The sequence below is a fragment of the Eublepharis macularius genome, chromosome 5 (assembly GCF_028583425.1).
Source record: "Eublepharis macularius isolate TG4126 chromosome 5, MPM_Emac_v1.0, whole genome shotgun sequence".
In the NCBI taxonomy this organism is placed as follows: domain Eukaryota; kingdom Metazoa; phylum Chordata; class Lepidosauria; order Squamata; family Eublepharidae; genus Eublepharis; species Eublepharis macularius.
Genome location: NC_072794.1, coordinates 74,553,963 through 74,581,097, shown reverse-complemented (window position 1 = coordinate 74,581,097; position 27,135 = coordinate 74,553,963). Strand labels below are relative to the sequence as shown.

The following is a 27,135-nucleotide window of genomic DNA, read 5'->3' as shown; positions in this document are numbered from 1 at the left end:
GAATAGTGTCAGCTGTCATACAGAGGAAGGATACCAGCTGGGCCTGTCTTTGGATACCCTAAGGCTTTTCTTACACAAACGTGTCTCATTTTTTAAACACACTGAAACATATCACAGAGATGCAGCTCAGGCCTTTTTTTCAGAAGTGACAAACATCTGCTTAAAAAGATCATTGCCCTGAGATTAATGTCCAGAGCAAGCTGTTGGTGCCTCATTAAAACCAAGCCATAAGTGTAACCTAAGGTCACAGGTCATTGCAGTTAAGCAGCAGCAGAGCCTTGCTCAGATACGAGAATTCCCATTAAAAAGCGCCTTCTAAATTCTCTCACTTGTGTGGTCTCACTCCCAACCCGCATTGTTCTTGGGAGCCCGATCAAAACCGCCATTGCGAGAGCCTGCACACAGCCACGCCAGGTCCCCGAGAGAGTTAAAGCACAGTGCAGCTCCTCTGTGGCTTTTACAACCTGCTTACTAATAATTATTTATTGTACAAGGGCGATCTGCAAAAGCATGAAGTCTGCAAACAGAAGCTTAAGGTCAATCCCTCCAACCCCCCCCCCCCCCCAAAAAAAAACAAAGGAGGAAAAATGTGCACCAACAAGAAAAACAGCTGAAGCGGGAGAGAGGGGGGAGAGAGACACCCACAGCTTTCCCTCCCACAGCAAGCCCCGCCTTCTCCAAACTTCGTCATCTACCAATCAGCACCAGAGAGGGCCGAGAAAGTTATTGTCCCCGCTTCCCCTGCGCGGGGTGGGGTGGGGGTCGAGTTGAGAGCCTCGGCTTATTTGCATAGCCCAATGGCGTGGCTGTATGCAAACGAGAGGGGAGACGGTTGGCTAGGGGTTGGCAGGATAACTCCAGCCTGGGGAGCCTTTGTCCCTCAGAGGTGCTGGGTTGCAGCGGGAGCCGCGGCGGAAAGGGACCGGTGTGTGAAGAGGCTTGCAAGCGTCGGAGGGAGAGCAGGGAATGTGAGCGGCTGGGGCAGGAGCCAAGTGCTGCGGCGCCCGCGGGTTGATCGAGGCACACGCACGGCGGCTGCAAGTTCGCTGGACGACTGCACCGTGGGCAGAAGCAGAGCGCGCATCCAGTCTGTCCAGAAAGGGGGTAGGGGGCCGAAGGAAACAGGGCAGGGCCGCCGGTTCCAACTGCCTCTCCCCTTTCGCTCCTTGCAAAGGATCTGCAGCTGCAGTATGACTCTGGAAGAGCTCGCTGGAGACCACCCGGCTTTGGGAAGGTACGAAATGTAGCTCCAACTGGGCAGGGCTGTGGGGAAGTCGCTCTGCCTGCAATACCGAAGCGCACCGTAGAGAGAGAGAGAGAGACGGTGGATGACAATGGTAGGGGACAAGCGCAGAAGCCGGGCAGCCGGCACACCGCCGCCTCACAGCTGTGAGGGGGGAAAGAGGAGGGGGATGAAACGGAAAGCGACGATGCAAAAATGCCTGACGGGGATCTGAGAAGAGGCGGCGCGGGGGAGGGAGATCCGCGCGCGCCCGTGAGTGTATGCGCGATGTCTGTGTGAGGCAGAAATCGGAGAGGCGGGGGAGGCAGGGATTGTTCCTGACAGGACAAAAGTCAGCACCCGCTTAACTCCCAGTCGCTCAGGCGGCGGCGGCGGCTGCATCTGACGCCCCGTCTTGATGAGTCCGGTCGCTGGGGATCAAAGGTGTGTTCCATTCAAGACCCTCCCTCAGTTTTGCACGATGAGGAGGACGGTGCAGGGCGGTTGTAGGCGCTGCCGAATAGCCCCTGGGGCAGTGATGCATTTTGTGTGCGCGCGCCCACGGTTGCTCCCTCTTGTCCGGAGTTTGGCTTTTGTTAGTTTTAAAATCTTACTAGTCTCTCTGGCTTCTTTCAGCATGGAGAAGGTGGGGGATGCCTTGGAGGAAGTCCTAAGCAAAGCCCTGAGTCAGAGAAACATCACTATTGGAGTATATGAGGCTGCCAAATTGCTCAACGTGTGAGAATTGATTTTTTTTTTTGGTTCCTTGTTGTGGGTTGTCTAATAATAACAATTTTCCTTGTGCGGCTGTGCCTGTTGACTTGTATGCTGGTCTCATTTTTGTTCTACCTGAGGAGACTTCTGTACAGTCAAGATCTGCTGAGTGTTTGAGGTGTGATCTTTATGGTGGGCATAGGGTTCAGGGCACTAATATGGCCAGACTGTAATGTAAATGTTGCTTCCTCTATAATATGCATGTCATACAAGCACAGAGTTTCTTTGGGACAGTTTTCAGAAGAACTTCTGTCTCTTTTACCCAGAATGCTAGAGTTCTAAGCACACAGTGACAGTTGACACAATGGGAACTGCTGACCAGCAGTTTCAAAAATGTGCCCTTCAGTTTAGTGCCTAAATGTAATCAATTAAAACAAAGCAAAAAAAAAACCCTTTGTCTATGAATCAGAGTATTAGATGCTGAGCACGTGAAAAAATCAATCAGATGAGTGTGAAAGACCAACTGCGTCCAGTATAATGTACCTGAACTTCATTTTGTGCATAGCCAGTATTAGCAGTTACATTTGTATACCTTTTGACTTTAGTTCCTGTTTTGTTCCTTTTCTGTTATTGTAAAGTGTGTTGTTATTTGTGGGGCTGTGACTAACTCAGTCTGCATTGTTTTATCCTTGCAGGGATCCAGATAATGTGGTGCTTTGTCTGCTGGCTGCAGATGAGGAAGACAATCAGGATGTTGCTCTACAAATTCATTTCACCCTGATCCAAGCGTTTTGCTGCGAGAATGACATTAACATACTCAGAGTGAGCAACCCAAGCCGGCTAGCTGAGCTGCTGCTCTTAGGGGCAAGTGGGGGAGGCGAGCAGCCAGCAGACCTGCACTGCATACTTGTGACGGTGAGTGACACACTTTATAAACAGCGAGAGCACTGAAACTACTGAACCAGGGCAGTTCCTGCTTCAGCTCTTGGGTGCAAAAGGAGCATTTCTTTGAGATAAGTTTGAATTGCAAATCTGTGTAAAATTGAACCTTTATCTTCTCAAAACGAGTTTCTTAGTTTAAGCTTGGTAGGCCCTGTCGTGATTCATTTGGTGTCCTTGCATTGGTGCACCTGCCTCTTTAAGTTTTACAAGGGAGGCACCTGACCTTTCAGTAGCCTTTTTCTCTACACAAATCATATTACAGCTTCTACTTTGCTCACAGAATTTTTCAGAGTACAGACATGTTCAAACACGTTCCATCCCATCGACAACAGGAGAAGACAACTCCATGAGTCACCTTCCTACAGTAACTCCCTGCCTATATTTGTCTTTCCTTATTACTAATTGGCACAGAGGTCATTATTAGATAGCTCAGTGTAACTCTGACGAAAACACTGGTCATTATTAGTCAGTGCTAAGTTGTTCCCAGAATTAAATGTGATTTGTGGGCAGTTGAAAGTACAGCCCAGAACATGTGTTTATGCCTTTAAGAAACATGTTTCCCATGCCTGTACTTTACTACAGTATTTCACAAATACAAAATTAAGCTTTTTCACAGATAAGCCATTAAAAGGTGTGTGTGTGGGGGGGGGTGTCTTACATTTGCATACAAGTTACAGTATATCAATAATGTTTTTGTTTGTATAACATTTTTGATGATCATTTTTCTTTGAGTAAATACAATATTTCAATTTTTTTCCTTTAAATCAAATTATTAAAATGTATATAGAAGGCAAATCCAATTATGAGTTTTTGTTTTGTTGGTATTGGGTGAAATAGGTCAGTTTCCCTCCAACTATGGAATTACAGGAGTGTGAGGCTTACCTGATCTAATGCCCTAATTCTTGCAAACGTTCATTTTTTTTTGTCTGACCATACATAGAATTTTTTTTAATCCAAGTGCTTGCTTAAGAATGTCTTTAACACAGTAAATGTTTAATACAACCAAAAATGGTAATCAAATTGTATTAAGGCTGCTGTTTAATCTTTATCATTAACTATGCTATAAGCAACTCCCTGAAATAATCTGGATCATTTGAAGGAATTTGTGAACAGATTATACTGCTGACTTCTACTCACAAAAAGTAGAAGTTAAAGCACGTGTAAACTTTTCAGCTGGTTAAAGTTTACTTGCACTGCATCCTTTACTACAAAAAGAAGATGACGTTAATGCCATAACATACAGTAAAATCTACTGTGGCAAGCACATACCAAAATCCATCGAATTCCACAAAAGATGTTCGGTTGCTACATAGTAAAGTAGAAGGTCCCAACCTTTTGCAGATTCTGGGCACCTTTGGAATTCTGACATTGGGTAGGTGCACCCACAAAATGGCTACTGCTGGAAGTGGAGCTACACTCATATAGGAAGCTTGTGTGCAGGGGAGAAAAGGATTTTTAAAACAATCTTAGGACATAGGACTGAGTGAGAGAATAAAATTGTCATACTGGTGTCAGCTGTTGCTAAAACAACATTATTTTAATATGTACAGCCAATCAGCTCTCCAGTGGCCAATCAGAAGCCCCATCCACCTTCTGAAAACACTTGGCAAGCAGCAGGAAGGGTGTCTGCAGGTACCATGCCACGTATGGTCACCGCATTGGGTCTCTTGTACAAGGATAGTTCCTTGCTAAAAATACTTGTAGCATTGATAGATAGACTTGTTTTATATTGAACAAATTTCATTGTATGGTGACTATATAATCCTTTCTCTTCTTCTCTCAACAGAATCCACATGCTTCTCAATGGAAGGATCCAGCCTTGAGTCAGCTGATCTGCTTTTGCCGGGAAAGTCGTTACATGGATCAGTGGGTCCCAGTGATCAACCTTCCTGAACGGTGACAGTATATGGACTAAATTGAACTGAATTTTAAAAATTGCACTGAAGTTTTAAAATACTTTAGAAGTTTGCTCAGGAAGTAATTTCTCAGCGTAACACAAAGATTACAGTAACTGATGTCAAGTGGGTAGGCTGAGGTTGAGCTACAAATGGTGTGAAACTGAAGGATGTTTGACTGCGCTGTTGGAAAAATGACAGATCTGAAAGCAGAAGCTGTGTTGGAACTGCAATAGGAAGTCTTTGGAGGAAGTCAGGCTTCTACAAGAAGGTTCTGAAAGCAGGGTGGCAAATGCGCTTAGTTGGAGTTGTACATGAGCAAATTTTAGTTTCCATTTTTAAGTATCTTTCACTTGTATGAACTAAAATGGTTAATAATTTTTAAAACCATGCTATTTTGTTTCAACATGCTGATTTCTTAAGTTTTTATTTTAAGAAACATTAAGTTATTTTATGATATTGATAAAAGATTTATTTATGCTACGGATCTTCAAGAGCAACCTGCTTACACCATATGTATTAAAAATGTTTGAATAGCTACATTTTAATAATTTGTTTGAAATTGGACTGTGTTCACTGAAATAAAATCTTTAAAACCACTGAAAATGAGTATCTTTGCTTTTTAAACATACTTCTTACAGCACATAAACTTGGATTTTGGTGACAGTTCCTCAAAAGCTGATAGTTACAAGAGTAGCTCCTTTATGAGGTAAGACATTTCTATAGTTTATAGCAGGGGTGGGCGAATTGCGGCCCGCGGGCCACATGCGGCCCGCTACAGAGTTTTTTGTGGCCCACCAAGACAGTAGAAAAGTGTGATAGGGTACATTTGTCTCATTAAACTGATTCTAAAATTAAATGTGCTTGCAGCTATAGATGATACGAAATTAGCACAATAAATAAATTGAATAAAACTACCACTATTTTATTTAATTTATATTTATTGATTTTTATGATACAATTTATACCTTTTCTGAAATGCAGTTAACTAATGAATGCAATCATTTTAAAAGGTGCGGCCCTCCGCTAACCTCCGCTCCCACAAAGTGGCCCCCGAGCCAAAACAATTGCCCACCCCTGGTTTATAGAAACCCAAGAGATTAGGAGCCCTGCTAACGGTGCAGACAGTTTTATAAGGTGGGGTCACAACAGAGTGTGCACATGTATGAGCAATTACTGATTTTGCCCAGTTGCAGAGTGTCACCTGCAGAAGGCCAGATGAGCAAAGCTGCCACGGCAGAGCAGAGAGACAGGGGCAGTCCTACAGAAGCGAGGGACCAAGGCTATAAAGGACTTTGTATGTGATAGACAATATCATGAATTAAACCTGGTAACTGATGGGTAGCCAGTGGAGTGACTGCAGAATGGAAGTAATATGTATGTTCTGCCTAGCTCCTGATAATAACTGAGGTGTGACATTCTGCAACAGCTGGAGTCTATGAGCTAACTTCAAGGGGAATATGTTAAAGTAGTTTAATAATAATAACTGTGCTTATATACCGCTCTTCTAGACAGATTACTGCCTCACCCAGAGCGGTGAACAAGTTAGTGTTGTTATTATCCCCACAACACAGCTGGGGAGCTGAGTTTAGTCTCAATGTTACCGTCGTGTAGATCTAGGTGGCCAGATTGGTCATGTCAAGGTAGGGGCTATCTTCCAGGCTAGACAGTTGGTAGAAAACATTTTTTTGCAGCTGCATTGCCTTGCTTCTCTAGCAGCAATACTGGATCCAGTATAACCTCTAGACTTTTAACAGACTACAAGGGTCAACTGAACCCTACTGAAAGTGGGGTGTACAATGTCCTTCAATATATCCACTTTCCCAACCAGCATCACTTCCATTTTGTCTGGGTTCAATTTTAATTTGTTCACTCTCGGCCATTTGACCAAAGTAGTCATGCATCGACTCAAGACCTTTACTGGATCACCAGGGCAATTTGGATAGTGAGATACAGAGTTGGGTATCATCTGCATATTGACACCCAATTCCAAAGCTATGAATGATTTCCCAAAAGGCTTTACATAGAGATTGAATAACATGGGAGGTAACATTGTGCGTTGTGAAATACCACAAATAATTTGTGTCTTTTAATGGTACTCTACAATGCGATGGATATGGACCAGCTCACGATGCTCGGTGGTAGGGCCAGTCTTGTGCCAAATGTCTTGTGTAAGGGGAATGACTTATGCCTCAGCCATGCCTTATGATGCATACTCCAGATCACACCTCCAAGTCTTATCATGTGGCAGCTACCATTAGCAATGACATAAGCAGCACACCTAGAAGCAGCTTAACATTGCAATCTTTTCAGGAAACATTTAAGCAAGATTGGATCTCAGAAGTAAGTGGCCTTACACTCAGTTATCAAATTATACTTGCAAAGGTGCTGCACAATACATCCAAGTCATGAGGCCAAATGTGGATGGTGCTGGGACTTATTCACCTGCCAAGATCAATATTGGTGTCTCATACTGCACTGCACATATAAAAGATGCATGGCAAGCCAAAAATGGAAAAGAGGACATCTGAACAAGACTCACCAGCTGGTGAGAAGCTGGCTATCTTTGGTGGAAAACAAGGGGTTAACATGGAACATAAACTGAAGAATAACATGACATTTTCAATAAAGGAAATTATACCATTATTTGTACAATGACACTGTCCTTTGAAACTGAATTACTGCTCTACATGCAATGTTAAGTGTCTGCTTTTGAAAAGAATACACACATTTAAGGTTTATTGGTTTTGGTCTTATGGTTTTCCACTGCATTTAAATCTCAGACATTTAAGGGCATAAATGTCAGATATTAAAAGTGTAATTTTGGAACTCCTTTCCCAGGGAGATTCATCCATCTTTCTCTATTGTTATCTTCCTCCAGCAGGTAAAGACTTTTTTTGTTTTGTTTGGTGTTCCCTTCTCTCTATTCTTGTGTTTACATGTTTTAAATATTTTATATACTTGGATTGTAAACACTGTTTTAATGTCCAAAATGTTGTAACATTCGCCTTGGAGACCCTGAGTTGGGTGGAAAGGATGCATAGAAATGTTTTAAATAAAATAAAATTAAAAATTAAAAATATGAAGTCCTTTAGAGAAGAGGGATTATCCTCTAAGGACTATCACTATGCAATCCTGCAGTTTACTGAACCTGACTGAAATTAGTGAAAACTATTCAGCATCAATACCATATGTGGTTGCAACAGTGAACATAAAGATCAGTAATTAACTACTGATGAAATTACAGTTAAGGAGACTGTGTATGTACACGCACTTACATGTGTGCCTGCAGAACTTAAGTCTAGTTTGCTAGGTCATGCCTTCAAAGCTATGGAATGAAAATTAGTCTGAAGTAGTAGCTAAATCTCATTTTCGCTGCACATGCTGGGGGTCCAAAGCATATTAGAAATACAGTAATAGTAGAATGGGCTGCTGCTATTTGCATACTTGCCTAGCTGTACCACAGGGAATACTTTCAAGCTGTGAATCCATAACAATGGTGTATTTTGGGGCAGATCTCTATTGTTGTTAGCATTTGTTCCATTGTGCTATTGTTCACCACTGGGGGTGCATAGGGGTAAAAATTCGGTTTTTCTGCTTTGGTTTACCCAAGGCAGGAAAATGATCCGTAAAAACCAGAATTTGGGAATTTAAATCGCTTTGGTATGCTCTGTAAATATTCAGAGCATACCAAAGTGGGGGGGGGGGAAAGCTGTCTCCCAGCCCACCCCACCACCCCACTTAGACTCCCTGTTCCCCCACCCCCACCTCCACTTACCTGTCCAGGAGCAACACCAGCTGGGCGATGGGGAAGGCCGGAGCTGGTGCCTCTGCCACCCGCGCCACCTCCTCCTCTGCCACCACAGCCTGTGGAGTGGTGGGGAAAGCTGCAACCAACACCTCTGCCGCCCATGCTGGCTCCTCTGCCGCTACAGCAGCCAGAGGGGCGGCAGGGAAGGCCGCAGCCAGCACATTCACTTCCCACGCTGCCTCCCCTGCCGTTGCAGCGGCCAGAGGGATGGTAGGGAAGGCCAGAGCTGGCGCTTCCGCCGCCCACACCGCCTCTTCCACTGCAGCAGCAGCCTGCAGAGTAGTGGGGAAGGCCGGAGCCAGTGCCTCCACCTCCTGCACCGCTGCTGCCTCCACCACCACCACAGCCAGCTGGGTGGCAGGGAAGGCCACAGCCGCCTCTTCCACCGCAGCAGCGTCACAGCAAAAGGCCAGGTAAGTGGGGTGGTGGGTGGGTGGGTGGGAGGGAGGAATGGAGAGAGCCCTTTAAAGTTTAAAGGCCCCGATTCGGTTTCGTTTTCCCGGCCATGTCGGACGCTCCTCTCCGCAGGTCCGGGAGGAAGCACCTGAGCAGCCTGACCGGGCGGTTGACCTGCGAGGGTCAACCCCCAGGACTCCCAGTGAGGGGGTCAGGGTCCGGAGCGCGCCGGGATGAGCCCCCTGAAGTCAATGCAGGGGGTAAATTGCCCATTCGCTCCTACGGAGGCCGGCAGACTTGCGCAGCACATCGCGTGCTGCCAGGCCATTGAAAAACGGCAAAAAGCAGATTTAAGGTGAAAATCTGTAAGTAGCGAATCCCTTCTGTCATTTCAAGCGTATGCGAAGGATTGGTGGGAGTTGAAGCTAAAAAGGTTCGGATATCTTCCCCTTCATTGAGTCTCGGAACTTAGTTGGCGGATTCCCCCCCCCCTAAGATGGCGACGAAAAAGCAGAGCCCTGCTATGGGCAAATCTGTTTTGGCTGCCTTGCAGGGGAAAGGAGAGTCTCTTGAAGAGCTGGTTAAGCGGTCGGTCGTTGAAGCTATAAAGCCCTTTGTTGATAAGCTGAATGAAATCGGTCAAAGGGTTGGCTCAATTGAGAGTGAAGTGAAAACCATTAAGGAAGCAGCCTCGGAGGCAGAGCAGTCTGCTCGGGAAAACGCAGAACTCATGAAGGCAACAAACAAAGAAGTAAAGCTTTTGGAGAATCAACTGATAGGGCTACAAGTGGATCGTGCTCAGACGGTATTGCGTCTCCAGAATGTGAAGGAGGAGGAAAGTGAAAAGGATTTGGTGTCAGAACTTTTGGCGACATCCGCAAAGGCAACTAAAGAAGAGTTAAAAAGCGACATTTTGGAAGTCCGTCGGACATCTTCAAAATATGCAACGAAGTGTCAGCTGCCTCGCAAGATCATTATCGACTTTTCATCTAAGAAGACTCGGGACGCCATCTTATATAATTCGTACAATGTGGATTTGGACTTTCTGGGTAACAAGGTTAAGATATTGAAGGACGTTCCATTTTTAGCTCGGAAAAGAAGATTTAAATATAAAAGGTTTGCAGCTCTTCTGAGGAAGCGTGAAATAAAATACAAATGGTTATTTCCGGAAGGTATCTGGTTTAGTTATAAAGACCAAGCCCACAAGATAATATCGGAAGCACAGCTAAGGGACTTTGTGTCTAATCATCAAGAGTTCCAACAAGAAGAGGACTTAGAAGCTGAAGGGGGGGGGAGGGAGCGAGCACAGCTACTGTAGTTGTTCAAAGAGAGCTGCGACCAAGACGCAGGGGGGGGGAAGAAGACCTGATCCTGATTGTAGTTTGTATTTTATAAGATCTACCAATCTAATAGCATATTATAAAGTTTTAACTTTAAACAACTGTAGTATGAAGGGAAAGCAATACCTGTAGATGTAGTGTGTGTGTTTTTATATGTTGTTTTTTCCCTTTCCCCCTGTTCCCATTTTTCCCTTTTTGTAGTGTTAGTAATTAAAAATAAATAAAAAAATATAAAATAAAATAAAATAAAGTTTAAAGGCCCCGAAGCTTCCTGAAGCGATACAAATCACTTCGGGAAGCGTGCTGGGCCCCATTCAGAACCCCCGAACCTTTACGGATCAGGTCCAATTTGGGATACCTGAAGCACACACCCCATTCACCACTCTCAATTCAGCCAATCATCTTCAGGGAATGAGGTTTTACAGAACCAGAAAGAGACTCCTCTCTTCTCCACTCATGTCAGCTTTCCTCCAATGGGTCAGTTTAAAAGCTGCCATGCTTTCATTCATTTCTTTTGCCACAGTTGGTGCTTTAATATTAAACAGCAGCAGTCTGGTTCTATTTCATCTGAAACCCATCCCTTCAGTACAGGATTGCCATATACCCAAATGTCACTCAATTCCTAACACGTCTGAACCTCACTTTCCAACACCATCTTATCTACATCTCAACTCAGCCTGTCTAGGTGGCCATGCATTTCTAAGAATACCATCCTGAAGGTGCTGGACTTCAAAATTCTACCTAGCAGCTTAAATTTATCATCCTGGACAACTCATCAATATTTCCCAGTATCATTGGTACCAACATGTGCCACAACCACAGGCTTCTACCTCACACTACCTAAAAAGCTATCAGGATGTGACAACTGTGACCTTGGTACAAGGCAGGCAAATCACCATACAGTCATCATGTCCAGCATGAACTGTCAGACATTCTTACTAGATGTCTGCCATACATCTCAGCTACCTGACTGGGCCCCTGTGGGTGTAGGGGAAGGGGAAGGTAGTGTGAACCTCCTCCTACCACCTTATTTGTCTCTTACTGTTGTTTACACATGCCTTCTTGCTATGTCTGAGGAGGGGCGGCCTTGAGGAACTCTTCTCATGGAACAGACTAACAATTCCCACTTAGAAGTTTCGCACCAAAGCTAATGGCCCAGGCTGGGGAAAGGGGGGTGGATGAGGGGGAAGAGGAGAGTATAACCATAGGTGCTTTACTTTGTACTAGCATTCCTGTCAATGACCTGTTAGAGTCATGAACTTGTGATCCTCTAATAAAGAGCTTTTAACTCATACAGCCTGGTCTGATGCAGTAAAGTATCTGGAAGTTCACCTGTCAGAACCTTGACAGGAATCCTTCCTCTAATTTTCTCGGACCTGGAGAACTTGTGAGATCCTACTATCTGTGCTATGGCTACAGAAGAAGCAGGCAGTGGTACTCCCGTGACACCTGAGCAACAACACAATCAGCCTAAAGACCCCACAAACCCACGTGGGCCCAACACTGATGTTTGGATAAGAAGGGGGTGCAAACCTCAACTTCCTGCAATGGGATGGCAGCTTCCTAGATCGGTTGGAAGACACCCCACCTGGAGTAACTCCTCAAGGGAGAGAGAACACAGAAAAGCCGATGGAAAAGCCTGTGTAGACGGAGAATATTCTTGGGGAGAGGACCACTCTGAAAAGAGAAAGGAGAAGACAGCGAATCAGAGCTGGACCGAGTGGGGATGGATCCCCTAGCTGAGCTTCAAGAAGAGATGGAGGTGCTGAGGTGCGACATGTATGCCTTAATAGGATTTGTATTCATGCTCCCGGGCGGCCTGCAAGATCAAGAGCTACTGTCTATTGTCCCTCAGGACAGGCCACTGAGGGGGGGTCCCAGCACTGATGGGAGGAAGAATGCCAGGGTGCTGCTTCAGTAGCCACTGGAATTAGGCAAGCTGGAGACTCGATTTGAAGGGGACCCCAAGGAACTGGGGTACTTCCTGGTGCAAGTGGGAGAGTTTCTATGAGAGTGGGGCCACCCATTTCTGGACAAGGCCAGCTGAGTAAGCTACTTGGGGTCCTGGCTGGGGGGAGCAGTGGCAAAGTGGTATGTGACCCTATATGTTGGCCAAACTCCAGAACTGAGAAGCGTGGAGGAGTTTGTGCAAGCCCTGAAAGCACAATATGAATACCCTCTCAAGGAGGAACAAGTGAGAACAAAAATAAAGCGCATGAGGCAGGGCAAACGGCCCGTCTGAGAGTTTGCCGCAGAATTCCATGAGTACACAGACAAAGTGAGAGACCGGATGGAGGGGGTGAAGATTGAATTCTTCCGGTCCGGCCTAAACCCAGACCTGGTGGCCAAGGCGATGGTGCACGATGATCTAAGAACCCTGCTGGGGTGGATCCAGTTGGCGTGCGAGGTGGAGAACCAGGAGCAGGTTGTTAAACTGCTGTGCTTACAGCACCAAGTAGCAACCCAAAGGAAACCCCCGAGGGGATCCCAACTGGGAGAAAGGGGTCGGCCATTGAGCTCATTTTCTTTGGGGGAGGAGGAGAGGAGGATGAAGCAAGGGCTATGCCTGAAGTGTGGAGAAGCTGCTCATTTCACAGTGGAGTGCAAGGGAGGACAAATGGAAGGTCCCAACAAAAAGTGCAAGCTCCAAGAGGTCATCGGTAAAGCGCTCTTGGCCCCGCCCTCAGGCCAGGCAATGGGGAGAGGAGGCTGCTGCGGCATCAAAGGCGACAGGAGGAAGCGAAGACTCAAGCCAGGAAACCCTGTCTTGCAGTGAGGAGGAAGCTCCATCGGTGGGAAATGACAGAGATCTGCTGTGAAGGGCACCTACCAGTAGGTCGCAGAAGAGTTGGTGCTACCGAACGTGAGACCCAAGGCAGCCCTCTTTTACATACTTGTTATGCTATTAAACCCCCAAAGAGGGACTCACATCAGAGCGAGGGCGTTAATTTAGTCTCAAAGCTTTAAATCATTCTGCTGAACTCACTTTTGCAAACACTCGTGAACCACCTACCATAAACTTATTTTGCTGTGGGCTGTACTTGCAAAACCATTTTTGCAAGGTAGACTTTGTTTTGCTTAATTCCCTTACAGGCTTGGAGTGGTATCCTTACACTCCGAGGCTTTGGGAAAACACTGAGAGACTGGTGGCAGATTTGTAGGGCATTTGGGGGACTTTTCCGTTTGCCAGTTTTGTAACTTGTGTGAACCGGTCTATAGGGCACTGCCAGCTCTTCTCCTCAGCTGGGTTGGAGCTTCAGGGTCCCATAGCCACGACACTCTTGCAGGAAGAGGATGAGAGAAATTTACACCCCTGTGCATATGTCTCCTGGAAATTTTCTGAAACAGATTGAAACTGGGCGATCTGGGACAAAGAGGCAGCAGCCATGAAATTAGCTGTCTCCACTTGGAGGCATTGGCTTGAGGGAGCCAGGCTGCCATTTGAGGTGTGGAGAGATCATAAGAACCTGGAAGTGTTAAGGGAGCCCTGCAAATTATGTGCCAAGCAATTGCAATGGGTGTTTTTCTCACAATTCAATTTTGTGATCAAACATCTTCCTGGGAAGTCTAACTTTCTGGCTGATGCCTTGTCCTGCCTTCCACAACACGAGAGCCAAAGGGAGGAGATTGTGGACACAATATTAACTCCTACCCAGCTGGGAGGGGCAGTCCTAACTTGGCAGCAGGCTAGGGAAACCCTCCAACGACAACCCCCCCAGTGAATGGGAGGAAAAAGTAAAAACTGAACTGGAGAAGGGAGTGGAGGACTTAGCTAAGCTACTGGAAAAACCCGCAAATGGTTGCTAGTATAGGAATGGTAAACTGTATATTCCTAAGAGTTTGTGGGGGGAGGTGTTACAAAAATGCCATGATTCCAAACTGGCAGGTCATTTTGTATACCTGTAAACACTACACTTAGTTCAACATCAGTTTTGCTGGTCCAGGATGAGGAAAGATATATCCCAATATGTATCCACTTGTCTGCATCATGGGGTAGTCTGCATCAGGGGGAAAAAGAGGGGGAACCGCCCGGGCTTTTACAGCCTCTGGAATTCCCGCCATGCACCTGGTCAACAGTATCAAGGGATTTTATTACAGACCTTCCTTTGAGCAAAGGGAAGACTGTGATTTTAGTATTAGTAGACCTGTTTTCCATGCAAACTCCCTTCATGCCCTATGCTAAGCTCCCCACGGCCAAGAAACTGGCTAAGCTGTTCATGCAAAACATTGTGCGTTTATATTCCTGGATGGATGGGACGGGGATTGAACAGGGAATGAGTAGTTTACATCATCCGCTGACAGACGGACAAACAGAAAGGATTAACCAAGTGCTGGAACAATTTTTGCAATGCTATATTAATTACCAACAGACCGATTGGATAGACTTTTTGCCTTTTGCTGAACACTGTTATAATAATTCTGTCCACAGTTCTACTGGAGCATCCCCTTTTCAGCTCACCCAAGGGTCTGAGAGCAAAGCAATGCCCTTCCTGACTGAATCTCTCCAAGGTAAAGGAGGGGACCTGTACACTTGGTGGTCCAACATTGTGAAGCAATGGGATGTGATTAAATAGACTTTGGAAAAGGCTAAACTGGAATATAAAAAACATGCATACCATAAACACAACCCCCAGTGGTCCCTGAAACAAAGGGATAAAGTACATGTTTCCACCAAGAACCTCAGGGGAGAACAGCCAAGTAAAAATCTCGGATGGAAATATTTCGGCCTTTTCCATGTACACAAACTGATTAATGATGTTAACTGTGGAACTTGAGTTGCCTAAAAATCTGAAACAAGTACATCCTGTTTCATTTCAGCCTCCTGAAGAAAGCCCCAGAACCAGACCTATGGCTCCCTGAATAAAGGGCCCCACCTCCCATCCTGGATTCCAAGTGGAAGCATTTTGATAAGAGGCAAACCGAATGGATCAAATCCTCTGTTGTTAAAGCTGGTAGATTAGTTCATGCTTTTCACAATCGCTTTCCTGATAAACCGAGGGTGGGATAGATTTTGAGGGAGCCAAATGTCAGACATGCTTACTAGATGTCTGCCATACATCTCAGCTACCTGACTGGGCCCCTGTGGGTGTAGGGGAAGGGGAAGGTAGTGTGAACCTCCTCCTACCACCTTATTTGTCTCTTACTGTTGTTTACACATGCCTTCCTGCTATGTCTGAAGAGGGGTGGCCTTGAGGAACTCTTCTCACGGAACAGACTAACAATTCCCGCTTAGAAGCTTTGCACCAAAGCTAACAGCCCAGGCTGGGGAAAGGAGGGTGGATGAGGGGGAAGAGGAGAGTATAACCGTAGATGCTTTGCTTTGTACCAGCATTCCTGTCAATGACTTGTTAGAGTCATGAACTTATGATCCTCTAATAAAGAGCTTTAACTAATACAGCCTGGTCTGATGCAACCTGGTCTGATGCAGAGATGACAAACCCACCCGTCCAAGTCTCTAGTTATCTAATTATCTATTACTTGGACCCCCCCCCTTCCCCTTAAAGGGCAAATTTTCATTACCCTTCTGAGGGGTCATCTTCCAGTAGCTCCATATGTTGGTTTTCCTGACTGAAGACTTTTATATTCTCTGTAACAGAAACTCTGTTAGCCCAGGGTTGGCACCTCTCTATTAAGTCCATGAAAGTCTTATCCACAACCCTGTTTCACTTCTTCCAGGACAGCTACTAAGAGCTCATGGTTCCAAGGATACACCTCTAAGTTCAAGCCAATAGACAAGCAGTCACCTGTGACAATTAAAACACAGAATACTGGAAAGCTCCAACCCTATTGCTGACTTTCTACCATCGTCGTTGTTCCAGTAAATACTATTTAAAATATAACAGTACTCACTAGCTCCTCACACAGAGGTGTAACTTGCTTTTTCTTTGATGCTTTTTGGAGCTGTAATGCTTCATTGCCGGAGCATTCTCATGCTCATGCACTCTGTCTGTCTCTGCCAGTGGAACAGCCTTCAGTACTTTTTTACTTCTGTTAATACTTTATGGGTTGCTCAAAAATCCTCAGGTGAATTGCTGTTTTATCAAGGGTCCCTTTTATGCCTATTCTTGTATCTATGTGATAAAGGTGCTGCTCTGTGGTGCAAGAGTCCAGAATTCTAGCACCACCTGCCTCTCTTATTTCTTCATCTAGCATTATTGCCAAGAGGACCAACCAAAAGACAGGCAAAAATCCATATATCCAGTTTGGATTTTAATTAACAACCACACCCCTAGCAAGGGTGAGGCACCCAGTCTGGGTCACACAGACCACTGAGCCACAATGTCTTGGTTTAATTCCTAATAGTATATAGTGCTGTGTGGTTGGCATAGCAGGATTAGAAACCACAACCCCAGTGGTGCTCTCAGCATAAAACATCATGGTAATCACACAAAAATATACAGTATTGGCAAGTACTGCATGGCAACATTGTCGCAAAAGGTGATTCTCTCTCCACACAGCTGAAATAGCCTTTGCAGGCAAGTACCACCAGCATAAACATGCCAGACTCAAACAGATTTGTGAATCTGCTGCTAGATAGTTTAACTGAAGCTCTGCATGAAAGGAATATTATTTTCAATAGTGAAATCAACTGAATTATAATGAAAAGCAGAAAAGTATGAAAAGTAGTGATATTTAATTAAAGTGTTTCATATCCATGGTACTAAATATATTAGCTGTGAATTGGAATATTAATTACAGTTCTTAAATCTTTCTCATAGCTACAAGAAACCCATCTTTCAATAAAAGACTGCAATGTATTCAGCTTTAATAAGAGATCAATTGCTTGCAAAAGACAAAAACAACTTAGCACTATTAAAATTTCACAAATACTTTTTAAAAAAATCAAAGGTAAATCATGGTGGTATTCTTGTCAATCTAGGATTACAATGATAATACAAAACAATATTTTGCAAAAGCAATTCAAAGAGATAAACCAGAGAAAACGTGTGCCTGTAAAAAGTAAGCAGAACATGGTATTTTTTTTTAAAAAAAGACAGAACACTAACCACTTTCTTGAGTAATGTTCTACTTCTGAGGCATTTCTAATCAAAGCACCAAGATGCAGTGTAGTGGAAAAGTTGCTGGAAACTCTTGTTAAACAACATACACTTAATTTCAAAACCTCACAGTGGTCTAGCAGTTATTTTGGATGGTTTGATTATTCCTGTTTTACAGGGTATAATCATACAAGCACCACTGCTGCATACCCCCATTCATTTCTATGGAAGTCTAATGCAAATCCCATAGAAATGAACTGAGAATGAGAAGCAAGATTGCTTACAAAGGCCAACATTCTCTTTACTTCTCTTTATGATTATACCATCACTACAAAGTTTGCTTTATTATGAATACAAAAACAGATAGCAAATGTATATTTTGATTCTTCAGAAAAGACAGTACACCTTGAAACAAAAGGGGGGAAATGAAATACATTTAGCAGTTACCTAAAATCTACTAGAACAGAAGCGACCCAAACTGACATTTTGTTGTTTAATTTACATCTGCTGTAACTGAAAACTGCTATAAAGTCAACACAGAAATTGCGCTGGACTTAACAGGGGCTCGTTTCAACCCATGTGTTTCAGAATAAAAGTCAAAAGGCATTTCTGACTCTCAAGTTGGCACAATTTTTACATTTTAATTATGTCCCTGCAGTTTTAAACAAAGATTTTCAAATACTCTCATGTTAATAAAATACACATGTGTATTAAAGATCTAAAGCACTGCTGGTGAAAATATTGGTTTGGATCCAAAGAACCACAAGGAGAAGGAAAACAGCAGTAGGCACTGATCCTTAAGCACAAGCGGAACAGTAAGTACAGTGTTCTAATAGGCAGGTCTGCTCTCATGCTTGCATAAACAGGGTTGCACATACTTCGCAGTGTTGTTCATCAAGCATCTTGTGTGCAGGCACACATTAAGCATGTGCAAGTCACACATGTGCAAGTCAGCCGCGAAGAATCTTGCTGCTTTGGAATGCTAGAGGGGTGTTTTTCCACCAAAATCATCATATGCCATGATGGGGGGAGCACCCCTTTCCTTCAGTTCTCCTAAGATGCTGGAAGCTCCAGAAGAAAGAGAAAGAGGCTTACAGCAGGGCAGGAGGGAGGGTATGTGTGCCTGCACAGAATACACTTAAGGAACAACAGTTACAGGTAACTGCAACCCTATTTTCATGTTTGGTCTTCTATGCAGTCCCATGCTGGGAGTCTAATAAGTACTAATCAAGGACATGGCAGTGAGACTCTCACCAAAACAAAGCATGCAATACAGCATTTTACTGTCGATTCCTTTCTCAAATTAATGTTTATAGAGTAATGGTGTACAAAAGGGTCAGCTGAAGACTATGTGCCAATCAGAGGGCATCAACTGAGTAATGCTGCAGAAAAAGTTTGAGCCCTATGGAGAAAAGCTGCAGAAAAAGTTTGAGCTCTAGTGGAATGTGTCCATATGTCGAAGGGACAACACATTCCATCTTGTTGATAACACAGTTTAATGGTGGTAACAATCCTTCGTAATAATGTTTGAGCAGAAGTAAATTTGTCTTTACTGGGATGTGAACAAAAAAAAAGATGTGGATTGTTCCTAAACGACTGTATCCTTTCTAAATAAAATAATGCACTTTTAACATGCAACATGTTCAGTGTACATTCCATATATGAGGGGAAAGGAAAAAACACTGGTAAAGTGATATTTTATGACAAATCTAGACACAACATTAGGAAGAAACTGGAGACTAGTATGCAAAACCAAATTTTCACTCTGCAACTTAATAAAAGGAACATCTGCACAGAGAGCTACTAGCTCTCCATCTCTTCTGACAGAAGTCATAGCCAGTAGAAAACAGACTTTTAGGGAAAGTAATGGCAGAGAACAAGTAGCTAGAGGGTCAAATGGGCTATGTGTCAACTGAGACAATACTAAAGAAATACTCTATCATGGGACTACAGACAGAAAAAGATTAAATATCACTTTCAAAAAAACGTTAAAGGTGTGATGTGGAAAACAGTTTTAACTTCTATCAGAGAATGAGAAGCTGATACGGCATTTGTAATGTTTATTCCAAAAACAGTCTGAGATCTTCATCTGAGGACACAGGAATGGGATCCCCTAAAGTTTCAAACTGGTGATGGATCCAAATGAAACTTGGAAGTATGTTCGTCATCCTGTGCCAAATCTTGGGAAGGTGGAGCACAGCAGTGGAACGGAACGGGAACCAATGGATGATCTCAAACCACTAAGGTGCAAGTTGATGGAACCACTTGTGGTGTAGAATAATAATAATCCCCCCCCCCGCCCGTTGGTTCCATACACTGGAGATGGAAACCATGGGTATGGTTGCCATGGCACCAATGTGAAAAGTGCAGGCCACAGAGCCTAGTATTCAGGGGTTTCAAAGAAACACAACATCTCTTAGCTAGTGCTGAGTATAAGGTGATGTCTTCCTGATAACTTGCATGCTTAGCTGGGGCCAGAAATGAGAGGCACTCATCCCGGTGCTTAGATTTTGTCCTCGTCTTATTTGGTGGAGGTTCTGACAAACTCCTATGAGAGGTAACTGGAACTAGTGATTGGCATTGGTGCAAAGACAGATCCAAGGCTGGAACTGACAAAACCAAGGACACAGACTCAACTCAAGAAGTATGTTTCACTGTGGCAGATGAGACTGCTGCCGTAAGTTGGGAATCAGACAATGCCTTTTCCTATAACGCCACCTCCATTTGGCTCTATCATGATGAGCTTTAGGACTGAACTGCTGACAGAGGCAACAAGTAAATACGTTGTGGGACTCAAGACACCAAAGCGGACAGACAGTATTCATCTGTCTGAGTCATTTTCATACTACACTTTAAATAAAGATTTCTGCAGCAGTTCTTTCTTTTTCTTTCATCATAAACCAATGCCGACTTGTAAGTAGAAAAAAATACCAAACGAGATGCTAGAAGAGGATCTTCTCTCAGTGGCAGTGAAGAGAGAACTGAGGAAAGGGGGCACTCCTTGCTCTTACCACATCACTGTTTTGCCGTGAAAATGCCACCTTGCACTCTGTGGGGGAGGGGCATCCTTCTAGTGTTCTAAAGCTAGGAAATTCTTATCCATGGCTGGCCTGCGCATGTGGAGTCCCAATGTGAGTCTCCACAGAAGACCAAAAATGTACTTGGATTTAGTTTCCATTTTATCATACATCTCTCTACTGTGAAGTGGAAAAATAGCCCTTCCATGAACGGAAGAAGTCTTCTGTACATGGAAAGGCATCTCTGGTTCCAACAAATTTTGCCTGGTACTGCAACACAAAAACAGGTAAAATACTTGAATAAGGTTTTAAAATACACTTAAGGTTATTATAGCACTGATATGGAAGGAAAATAATAAACATACCTAGTACCCAGAGGCCCATATCTTTAGCTGTACTCAAGAGGAGGGGGAGAGTGGCGGTATTAGAGGGGACATTGGTTGGTTGAAAGCAACTTCAGTGGACTTCCTTTCTCTCCTGTAATCATTCCGCAGCCAGCCCAAGGTTTTCCTTCCAGACAAGAGGGTTGTCTAGCTTGAGATCTTTTGAAGCTATCATTTAGCTTCCTAGTTCAATGTCAACACTGGCATACAGTGTATGCGGCTTTGTACAATGCTTTGTTTCTGTAAGTGTATATTTTTATTCAGTCATTTAAAAACTCTGTGCACAGACACTGAACTACCATATTAATTTCTGTATGCAAGTACCAAGCTGATTAACACCAAGAAGAAATATATTTATTTAAAGGATGCATCAATTTGATGAGTAAAAATTGCTATATTAAGCAGTTCCAATTGGCTTAAAAATATAGACATATATATATAATCTATCAGGGCTGGGGAAAGCATATATACTCCAAAAGTTTCAGCTTTTTAGAAGTTGGCATCACAGGTAAAAGGCACCTGGGATTTCTCCAGAGTTAGCTTTAGGCAAGTACTACCAAAAACGGACTCTACAAAGGAGACATTACTTGGCAATTTTGCCAGTCCAGGCTGTCTTCATTTGAAATATTACTTGTATGGGAGGGCTATCCTATCATCATAAATACTGCATTCTTTTTTATGTTTCCAGCAACACAATTCTGCGCTTTCCATGTTCCAAACAACTGCTTTAAGGCCACATGAATCAGTAATAGAGATGAGAACAAACTGAAATATGAACCAAAGTTCATCATGAACTGGGCTGGGTTTTGGTTCATGAACCAGTTAGTTTTTCACTTCGTCACTGCAGACAGCCTGGCACCAATCAATCTGTTACCTAGGCAATGGGGGGATGGGCTTTCTGCAGACCTTCTGCAGCCCCATAAGTGATGTACATATGAACCAAATGAACTGGTTCGTGAACTGGGCAAGTTCATGGTGGGTTGTGGTTCGTGAAATGTGACAAACCATGAACCGCAACAAACCGCCATTTTTTCAGTGTTTTCAATTTTTCTAGTGATCTACACAGATTGAATTGTAGGTTTTACATTCATCACATTTTGATTCAGAATGCTTTTCAAAGATTCTCATATGTGGTAAGTTATGATTCAGATATGTGGTGAATTTGACAAGACAGATTCAACTCGTACTAATCTACAGAAAATAAAGTGAGCTCTGAACGTCATTACATGATAACTGTTGTATGAGATAGCCTTTTAGAAAGGCATCCCTTGGTGCATCACACAAAAATCAACAGCTTCCCAAGATCTTAAAATAAGTCAAGAAAAACCAATGTCAGTGGAGAATGTGATCCTGACCCTGCTTACTTCAAAGTATGTTTAGAGAAATGCATGGGCCTTGCTTTCACATTAGAAAATCAGTATGCAAGTCAATCATTAATCTATATTGTCCATTATTCGGTCTTGGTTCTAAATGAATCAACCATTAAACTGCAAGCAAAATGGTGACAGTGTGTAGTTCACATATGGATGTTTGAGTTACAATATTGTTTAATGTGCATTCATTGTGAAAGGCCAGAGTGAACAACAATAAACAAAATTTTGAAAGTTGTTTACTGTTTTCAAAGCTCCCATTAGAAAAAATATTCTAATTTAAAAAACAGTTTTTCAATAGTAAAAAACAAACAGCAAGATTACTTTGTTGGTTTGTTTCTCACAGCTGGCTGATTTCCAATTTCAAGTTTTGGAGTAAACAAAGTACAAAATATCTCTTGTTATCAATATTTAATCTATAATTATGTACTACTACAAGAGAAACAGACAAGAAATTTAAGTTAGTACAACACCAAGAACTAATGAGTGGAATAGGGACCTTGGCTTGTTGGCTCTGTAGCCTGGTCTTCTTCCCTGCAGATACAGTGAAGATCTGGTTTTTGTTTTATTCCACCTGTATTGTAGCAAGATTTAACTGCCACATATTTAATGAGAGAAATCTGGCTCTTAATGGGTGGAAGCAAGCTGCTCCTGGACCCTGTGATAGGAAAGCCACTGGCTGACTTTGCTTTCTATGCTACCAAGGCTCTTCTAAAAGAATCTAGACCTATGTGTTAGGCCCCTTACCCTCATATCAATCTCTGTACATCTATTACAAGGCCAGCCACAAGGTACTTAACAGATTCTATAAATGCAAAGATATGGCAGACCACAAAATTAAAAGTTTAAAGGGCTGGCAGTGGCAACAAATGGAATATAAATACAAACTCATGGTTTGAAAAAAGTCAGTATTGTATGCTCACTTTGTATTCTAACAAGGCATGAAGTGTGCACAAATACTATAATACGGCTTACATTTGCCAGGGATTTGTTTCTGGATATTTCTTCTATCCCCCAAGTATTTTTTCAGCACAACCCCCATTTTTTTTAAAAAAAGAACAGTAGGCCTTGTATAGAACCAACAGCACCATGAACTGACTGCACTCAGCGCCTGCCAATTCCTCTAAGATATTATTTGGCATTTGTTTAATGTAAAATTAGCAAACAAAGCAAAATGTGTGGATGCTTACATACAATCAGTTCAACAGGAATTGTACAGGGAAGATAAGAGGGTAGAGAGTCCCCGTGAAGCAATGGAAAGGCGTAAGAATTTTTCCTTTAGACTTTGCTTTTAGAATCTGTGAGCAGATGGAACACTAATTGTAAAAGAAATATGAAAAAAATAAAATCAGGTAGTGAAAACCTTAAGATATACTTGATGGTAAAGACATGTTTATCAATAAATGTGATAAGTAACCTTTAGGGGTGCATTTTGTTAAAGAATGTACATGGAATGTGTGTATATACCGAACCAAATATATGTACACATTCTAGATATATTAGACACCAATTACATAACATACACAAGGATAGACACTAGTATAAAATCAAAATGTAAAGTAAGCTTGTCTACTTGTCTTCCTCACTAATAGGTAAATGAAGTTCAGGCAACTTTGGTCTTGATTGTTCAATCTAATACCTTATATGAGAACACTCATTGCACTTTAAAGTAAAACCCACCCCACACATCTCTCATCCCATAAAAGTCAACAGAATCCAATAGCTAACTATGCTTTTAGAATCATTCTATTGTACAAGGAGTAACTCTAACCTTGCATCCCCACTTTGACTTTGAACACTATAAAGAAAAGAAACTTTTTAGAAAACTTAAAAGTTCATTGATACACAATGTAAATGGATTGTTGTTTTATGCAGTTGGTACCAGATGATCTTCAGGTTACTTCTCTTAGGAGACTGCTTGGTTGGTTTCACAGGGAGGGTCTTGAAGGCATCTGGTTGCTTTGCCTATAGGATTATACAGGTCTTTTTATCCTTGAAGGGGTTTTCCGAAGCAGGTATACCCATTAGTAAAGGATCCTTCCTAGCATGCTCCTCACAATAGCACATTAGATCTGCTGACGCCTTAGATACCTATGCAGAGAAACAAAGTGTAGAACTATAAATATTCTAGAGATTTCCTAGAGGATTAGATGGATTGCTAATTAAGATCTATGTACTGCAAACAGATTCATTTGATACACATGGGAGTTAATATAAAACTGAATACAAGAATACAAAGGAAGAATGGTAATTTCTTAGCTTTGTTTTCCAGATTAGCTACAATGGTAAAGAAGAAACAAATTTCAATAGCAGGAAGCATTTCTTGAATGGAAATACTGTGCACCCTTCCCACTGTTCACTTCGGATGTCCCTGAAAGGCTGCTCCCCAAGAGTTCCCCAGAAACAGCATGAAGAGCAAATCATATGTCTGCAGGATGTGTCTGTGTGGAGAGGGGTATTAACAAAGATCACACAACCTTTCTATTAGTGGAAATTATCTTTGGTATTCAACCCAATAAATGCAAAATGAGACTTCATATTTATTTACTTACGTGCCTGGGGATGTCACTTTCTTAACAATTCACATTGGATTAGAGTATATAAAATCTACATAATTAAATAAGATTTTGTCATTAATAATTAGTGATTATATCTAGTAAAAGCAGCAGTTGACTTCCAGCTTCTAAGAGATTTAATCACCACTTTGGCAAGGCATTGCCTCTTCCTAAACAGCGATTGAAAAAAAGAACCTGCACTTTCAAAAATAGAAACAGATTATGTAAAAAAGAATTGAGTAAATAGGATGACAACATTAAATGATCATCAGTTCCAGTCAGCAAACAGGTTATCTGATTTAGAAGCAGTAGTTTTTGTCTCAAAGTAGCATAAAAATTATTCTGAGTGAGCCTAGAACTCTTTAGAGCCAAATTTTTACGTCTTTCACCAGAACAACATTACTAAAGTTCTCTGTTCATCCTGACACCATGTTAGGAAGAACTTTTGGTGACAAGAGATTTCCAGCCTCTAGCTGTATACAGAGAAATGGTGGAGAAAAACAGGGTTGCACTAACCTGCAATTGTTGTTCATAAAGTGGTCTTCTGTGCAGGCAACACTGGGACTATGCATACACAGGCCAGCCGCAGAAAAGAATTCCAGAGTTTTTTTAGAAGACTAGGAGCGCCTCTCCTCCCCATCACTCTTTCCCACCAAAACCATCACATGACCAGGAGGAGGGGTGTTGTTGCTACTGGAGACCTCGCCCCATCACGATGACACAGGAAGGAAGGATGTGTGCCTGCAACGACGACCACTTGGTGAACAGTAACAGGTAAGTGCAACCCTGTTTTCTTCTTTGTGACTTCTATGCAGTCCCACACCGGGACAGTAACAAGCTCATTTACTGAAGAAGGAGGGTGTGAAGCTCTCAAAGTAAGAAGCCATAAAGGACCATCTTCCCAACAGATGCTTAGTGTCTCACTGACATTCACCCAGAGGTGCTTATAAAGAAGGAGCTCTCTAAGTGTCCCTGCTGAAGTATATACAGGAATTTGGCAAAGAAAAACAGCACTCTGATGGAGAGAGCCATGACAGGTAAAGGGCACTGAACAGTCATGCACTCATTACCGAGCGTAATAGCCTCTATCAGACCACAGAGGAAGGGTTGTGTGAGGATACTGACAGGTCCCTCCTGGAGCCTGAATGGCTAATACAAATGACAGCATTGTGAGACAGAAAGCAAACCCCTGGAAGGGAATCTTGGCCAGGGCACTGGACACATTAACACCATAAAATCTTATGAATGGGGGGGGACATAAATTAGAACCCAGTGTGTCCTCATTCCACAGTGAAAGTGCTGCACACTAAAAATAAAGCACCAGGAAGGTGCAAAAAGTTACAGAGGGGTTATACCCCTACCTGGAATGTCTTTAGAGGTCTAAAAAAGAAGAGGACATTTATAGGTCGAGTCCCAACTAATGGCCAAAACATAATTAACTGCACAAGAAGAGGAGTCTAAGTCCTGCTGTGGCCTCAGTACAGACTCCTATCCACACAGAGGTGTGTGATATGGTAATCAAGGAATGGCAGTTGCCACTCAGAAAAAAACTAAGACTGAAAAAAAATGAAATCCTACCCTCAAGTCATAGTTGACTTATGGCAACCCCTGGTGAGGTTTTCATGGCAAGAGACTAACAGAGGTGGTTTGCCATTGCCTGTCTTTGCAACCCTGGTCTTCATTGGAGGTCTCCCATCCAATTACTCACTGAGACCAACCCTGCTTAACTTCTGAGATCTGACGAGATCAGGCTCTCTTGGGCTGTTCAGGTCACGGCAAGACTATTGTTATAGTGCAGGAAAGGGAGCTGACCAAATTTGCTAGTCATCAGCCAGAGTAAAAACATAGCAGATCTGCGCCAGAATAATGAAACCAGTGAAAAAGGCATGATGAGGCCAAACAAAGGCCAGACAGTATGCCCCATCAATGAATGTTGTGCTGCTCACAAAGCAATCTGCACAGCCAGGGAAAAACATAAAAACAGATTTGCCAACAGATTAGAAGGGGGTCCATGGCAGCAAAGGAACAAAAAGGGGAGAGCATGGACTGTCACAGTGTGTGGCAAGGCCAAATAGTTCATGCCTCTGATCAAAGTATCTAGGAATTGGCACTAGTTATTTGATGAAAACATAGCTGTAATTCATTGCATGACAACATGGAGCATGTATACTAAAACAAAAGCCAAAGAAAAGTAAGGTATGCCTAGCAGTATTAGCAGTATGAGAAGCTCATTTTGCAGAAGATCAGGAGCCACCTGGAGAAAACAGGGTTTCACTCATCTGTAACTTCTGTTCATCGAGTTCTTCTCTGCAGACACACATGGGACTGAGCGTGCGCAGGCCAGCCAACGGAGAATTCTACAACGCTTTTTAGAGCTCCAAAGGGGCCGTTGCTCATGAGCCTCACAGCAACCGTTCCTGCCTAAACAGTCACGTGATTCAATGGCGAGTAACAGCCCCTTCCCTCAATTCTCCCACACGCTGCCACGACTC

General features: G+C 43.1%; 2 protein-coding genes across 5 annotated transcripts in view; one reads left to right on the top strand and one right to left on the bottom strand.

Moving 5' to 3' along the window:
- Positions 1-869: 869 nt before the first annotated feature.
- Positions 870-5,369, top strand: GADD45A (growth arrest and DNA damage inducible alpha). Of its 2 annotated transcripts, XM_054979070.1 has the most exons (4): positions 870-1,234; positions 1,859-1,960; positions 2,632-2,851; positions 4,665-5,369. In XM_054979070.1, exons 1-4 carry the CDS (start codon positions 1,191-1,193, stop codon positions 4,776-4,778), a joined length of 480 nt encoding a protein of 159 aa, XP_054835045.1. In that variant the 5' UTR covers positions 870-1,190; the 3' UTR covers positions 4,779-5,369. The 2 variants fall into 2 exon arrangements, with proteins under 2 accessions (XP_054835045.1, XP_054835044.1); XM_054979069.1 differs by having other exon boundaries at positions 870-1,960.
- An 11,566-nt stretch (positions 5,370-16,935) lies between these two features.
- Positions 16,936-27,135, bottom strand: part of GNG12 (G protein subunit gamma 12) — an 87,555-nt gene continuing 77,355 nt past the window's right edge. For all 3 annotated transcript variants that reach the window (XM_054979572.1, XM_054979571.1, XM_054979570.1), the window contains one exon: positions 16,936-24,179. In XM_054979572.1, the coding sequence (XP_054835547.1) occupies positions 24,054-24,179 (126 nt within the window). In that variant the 3' untranslated portion in view covers positions 16,936-24,053. The remainder of the gene's footprint in view (positions 24,180-27,135) is intronic.

What these genes read in the sequence shown, in the direction of transcription:
- GADD45A (XM_054979069.1), top strand. Translation starts at nt 1,641, where the DNA reads ATGAGTCCGGTCGCTGGGGATCAAAGGTGTGTTCCATTCAAGACCCTC. An exon ending in GCTGCCAAATTGCTCAACGT is followed by an intron (nt 1,961 to 2,631) that starts GTGAGAATTGAT and finishes TTATCCTTGCAG; the next exon opens with GGATCCAGATAATGTGGTGC. An exon ending in TGCACTGCATACTTGTGACG is followed by an intron (nt 2,852 to 4,664) that starts GTGAGTGACACA and finishes TTCTCTCAACAG; the next exon opens with AATCCACATGCTTCTCAATG.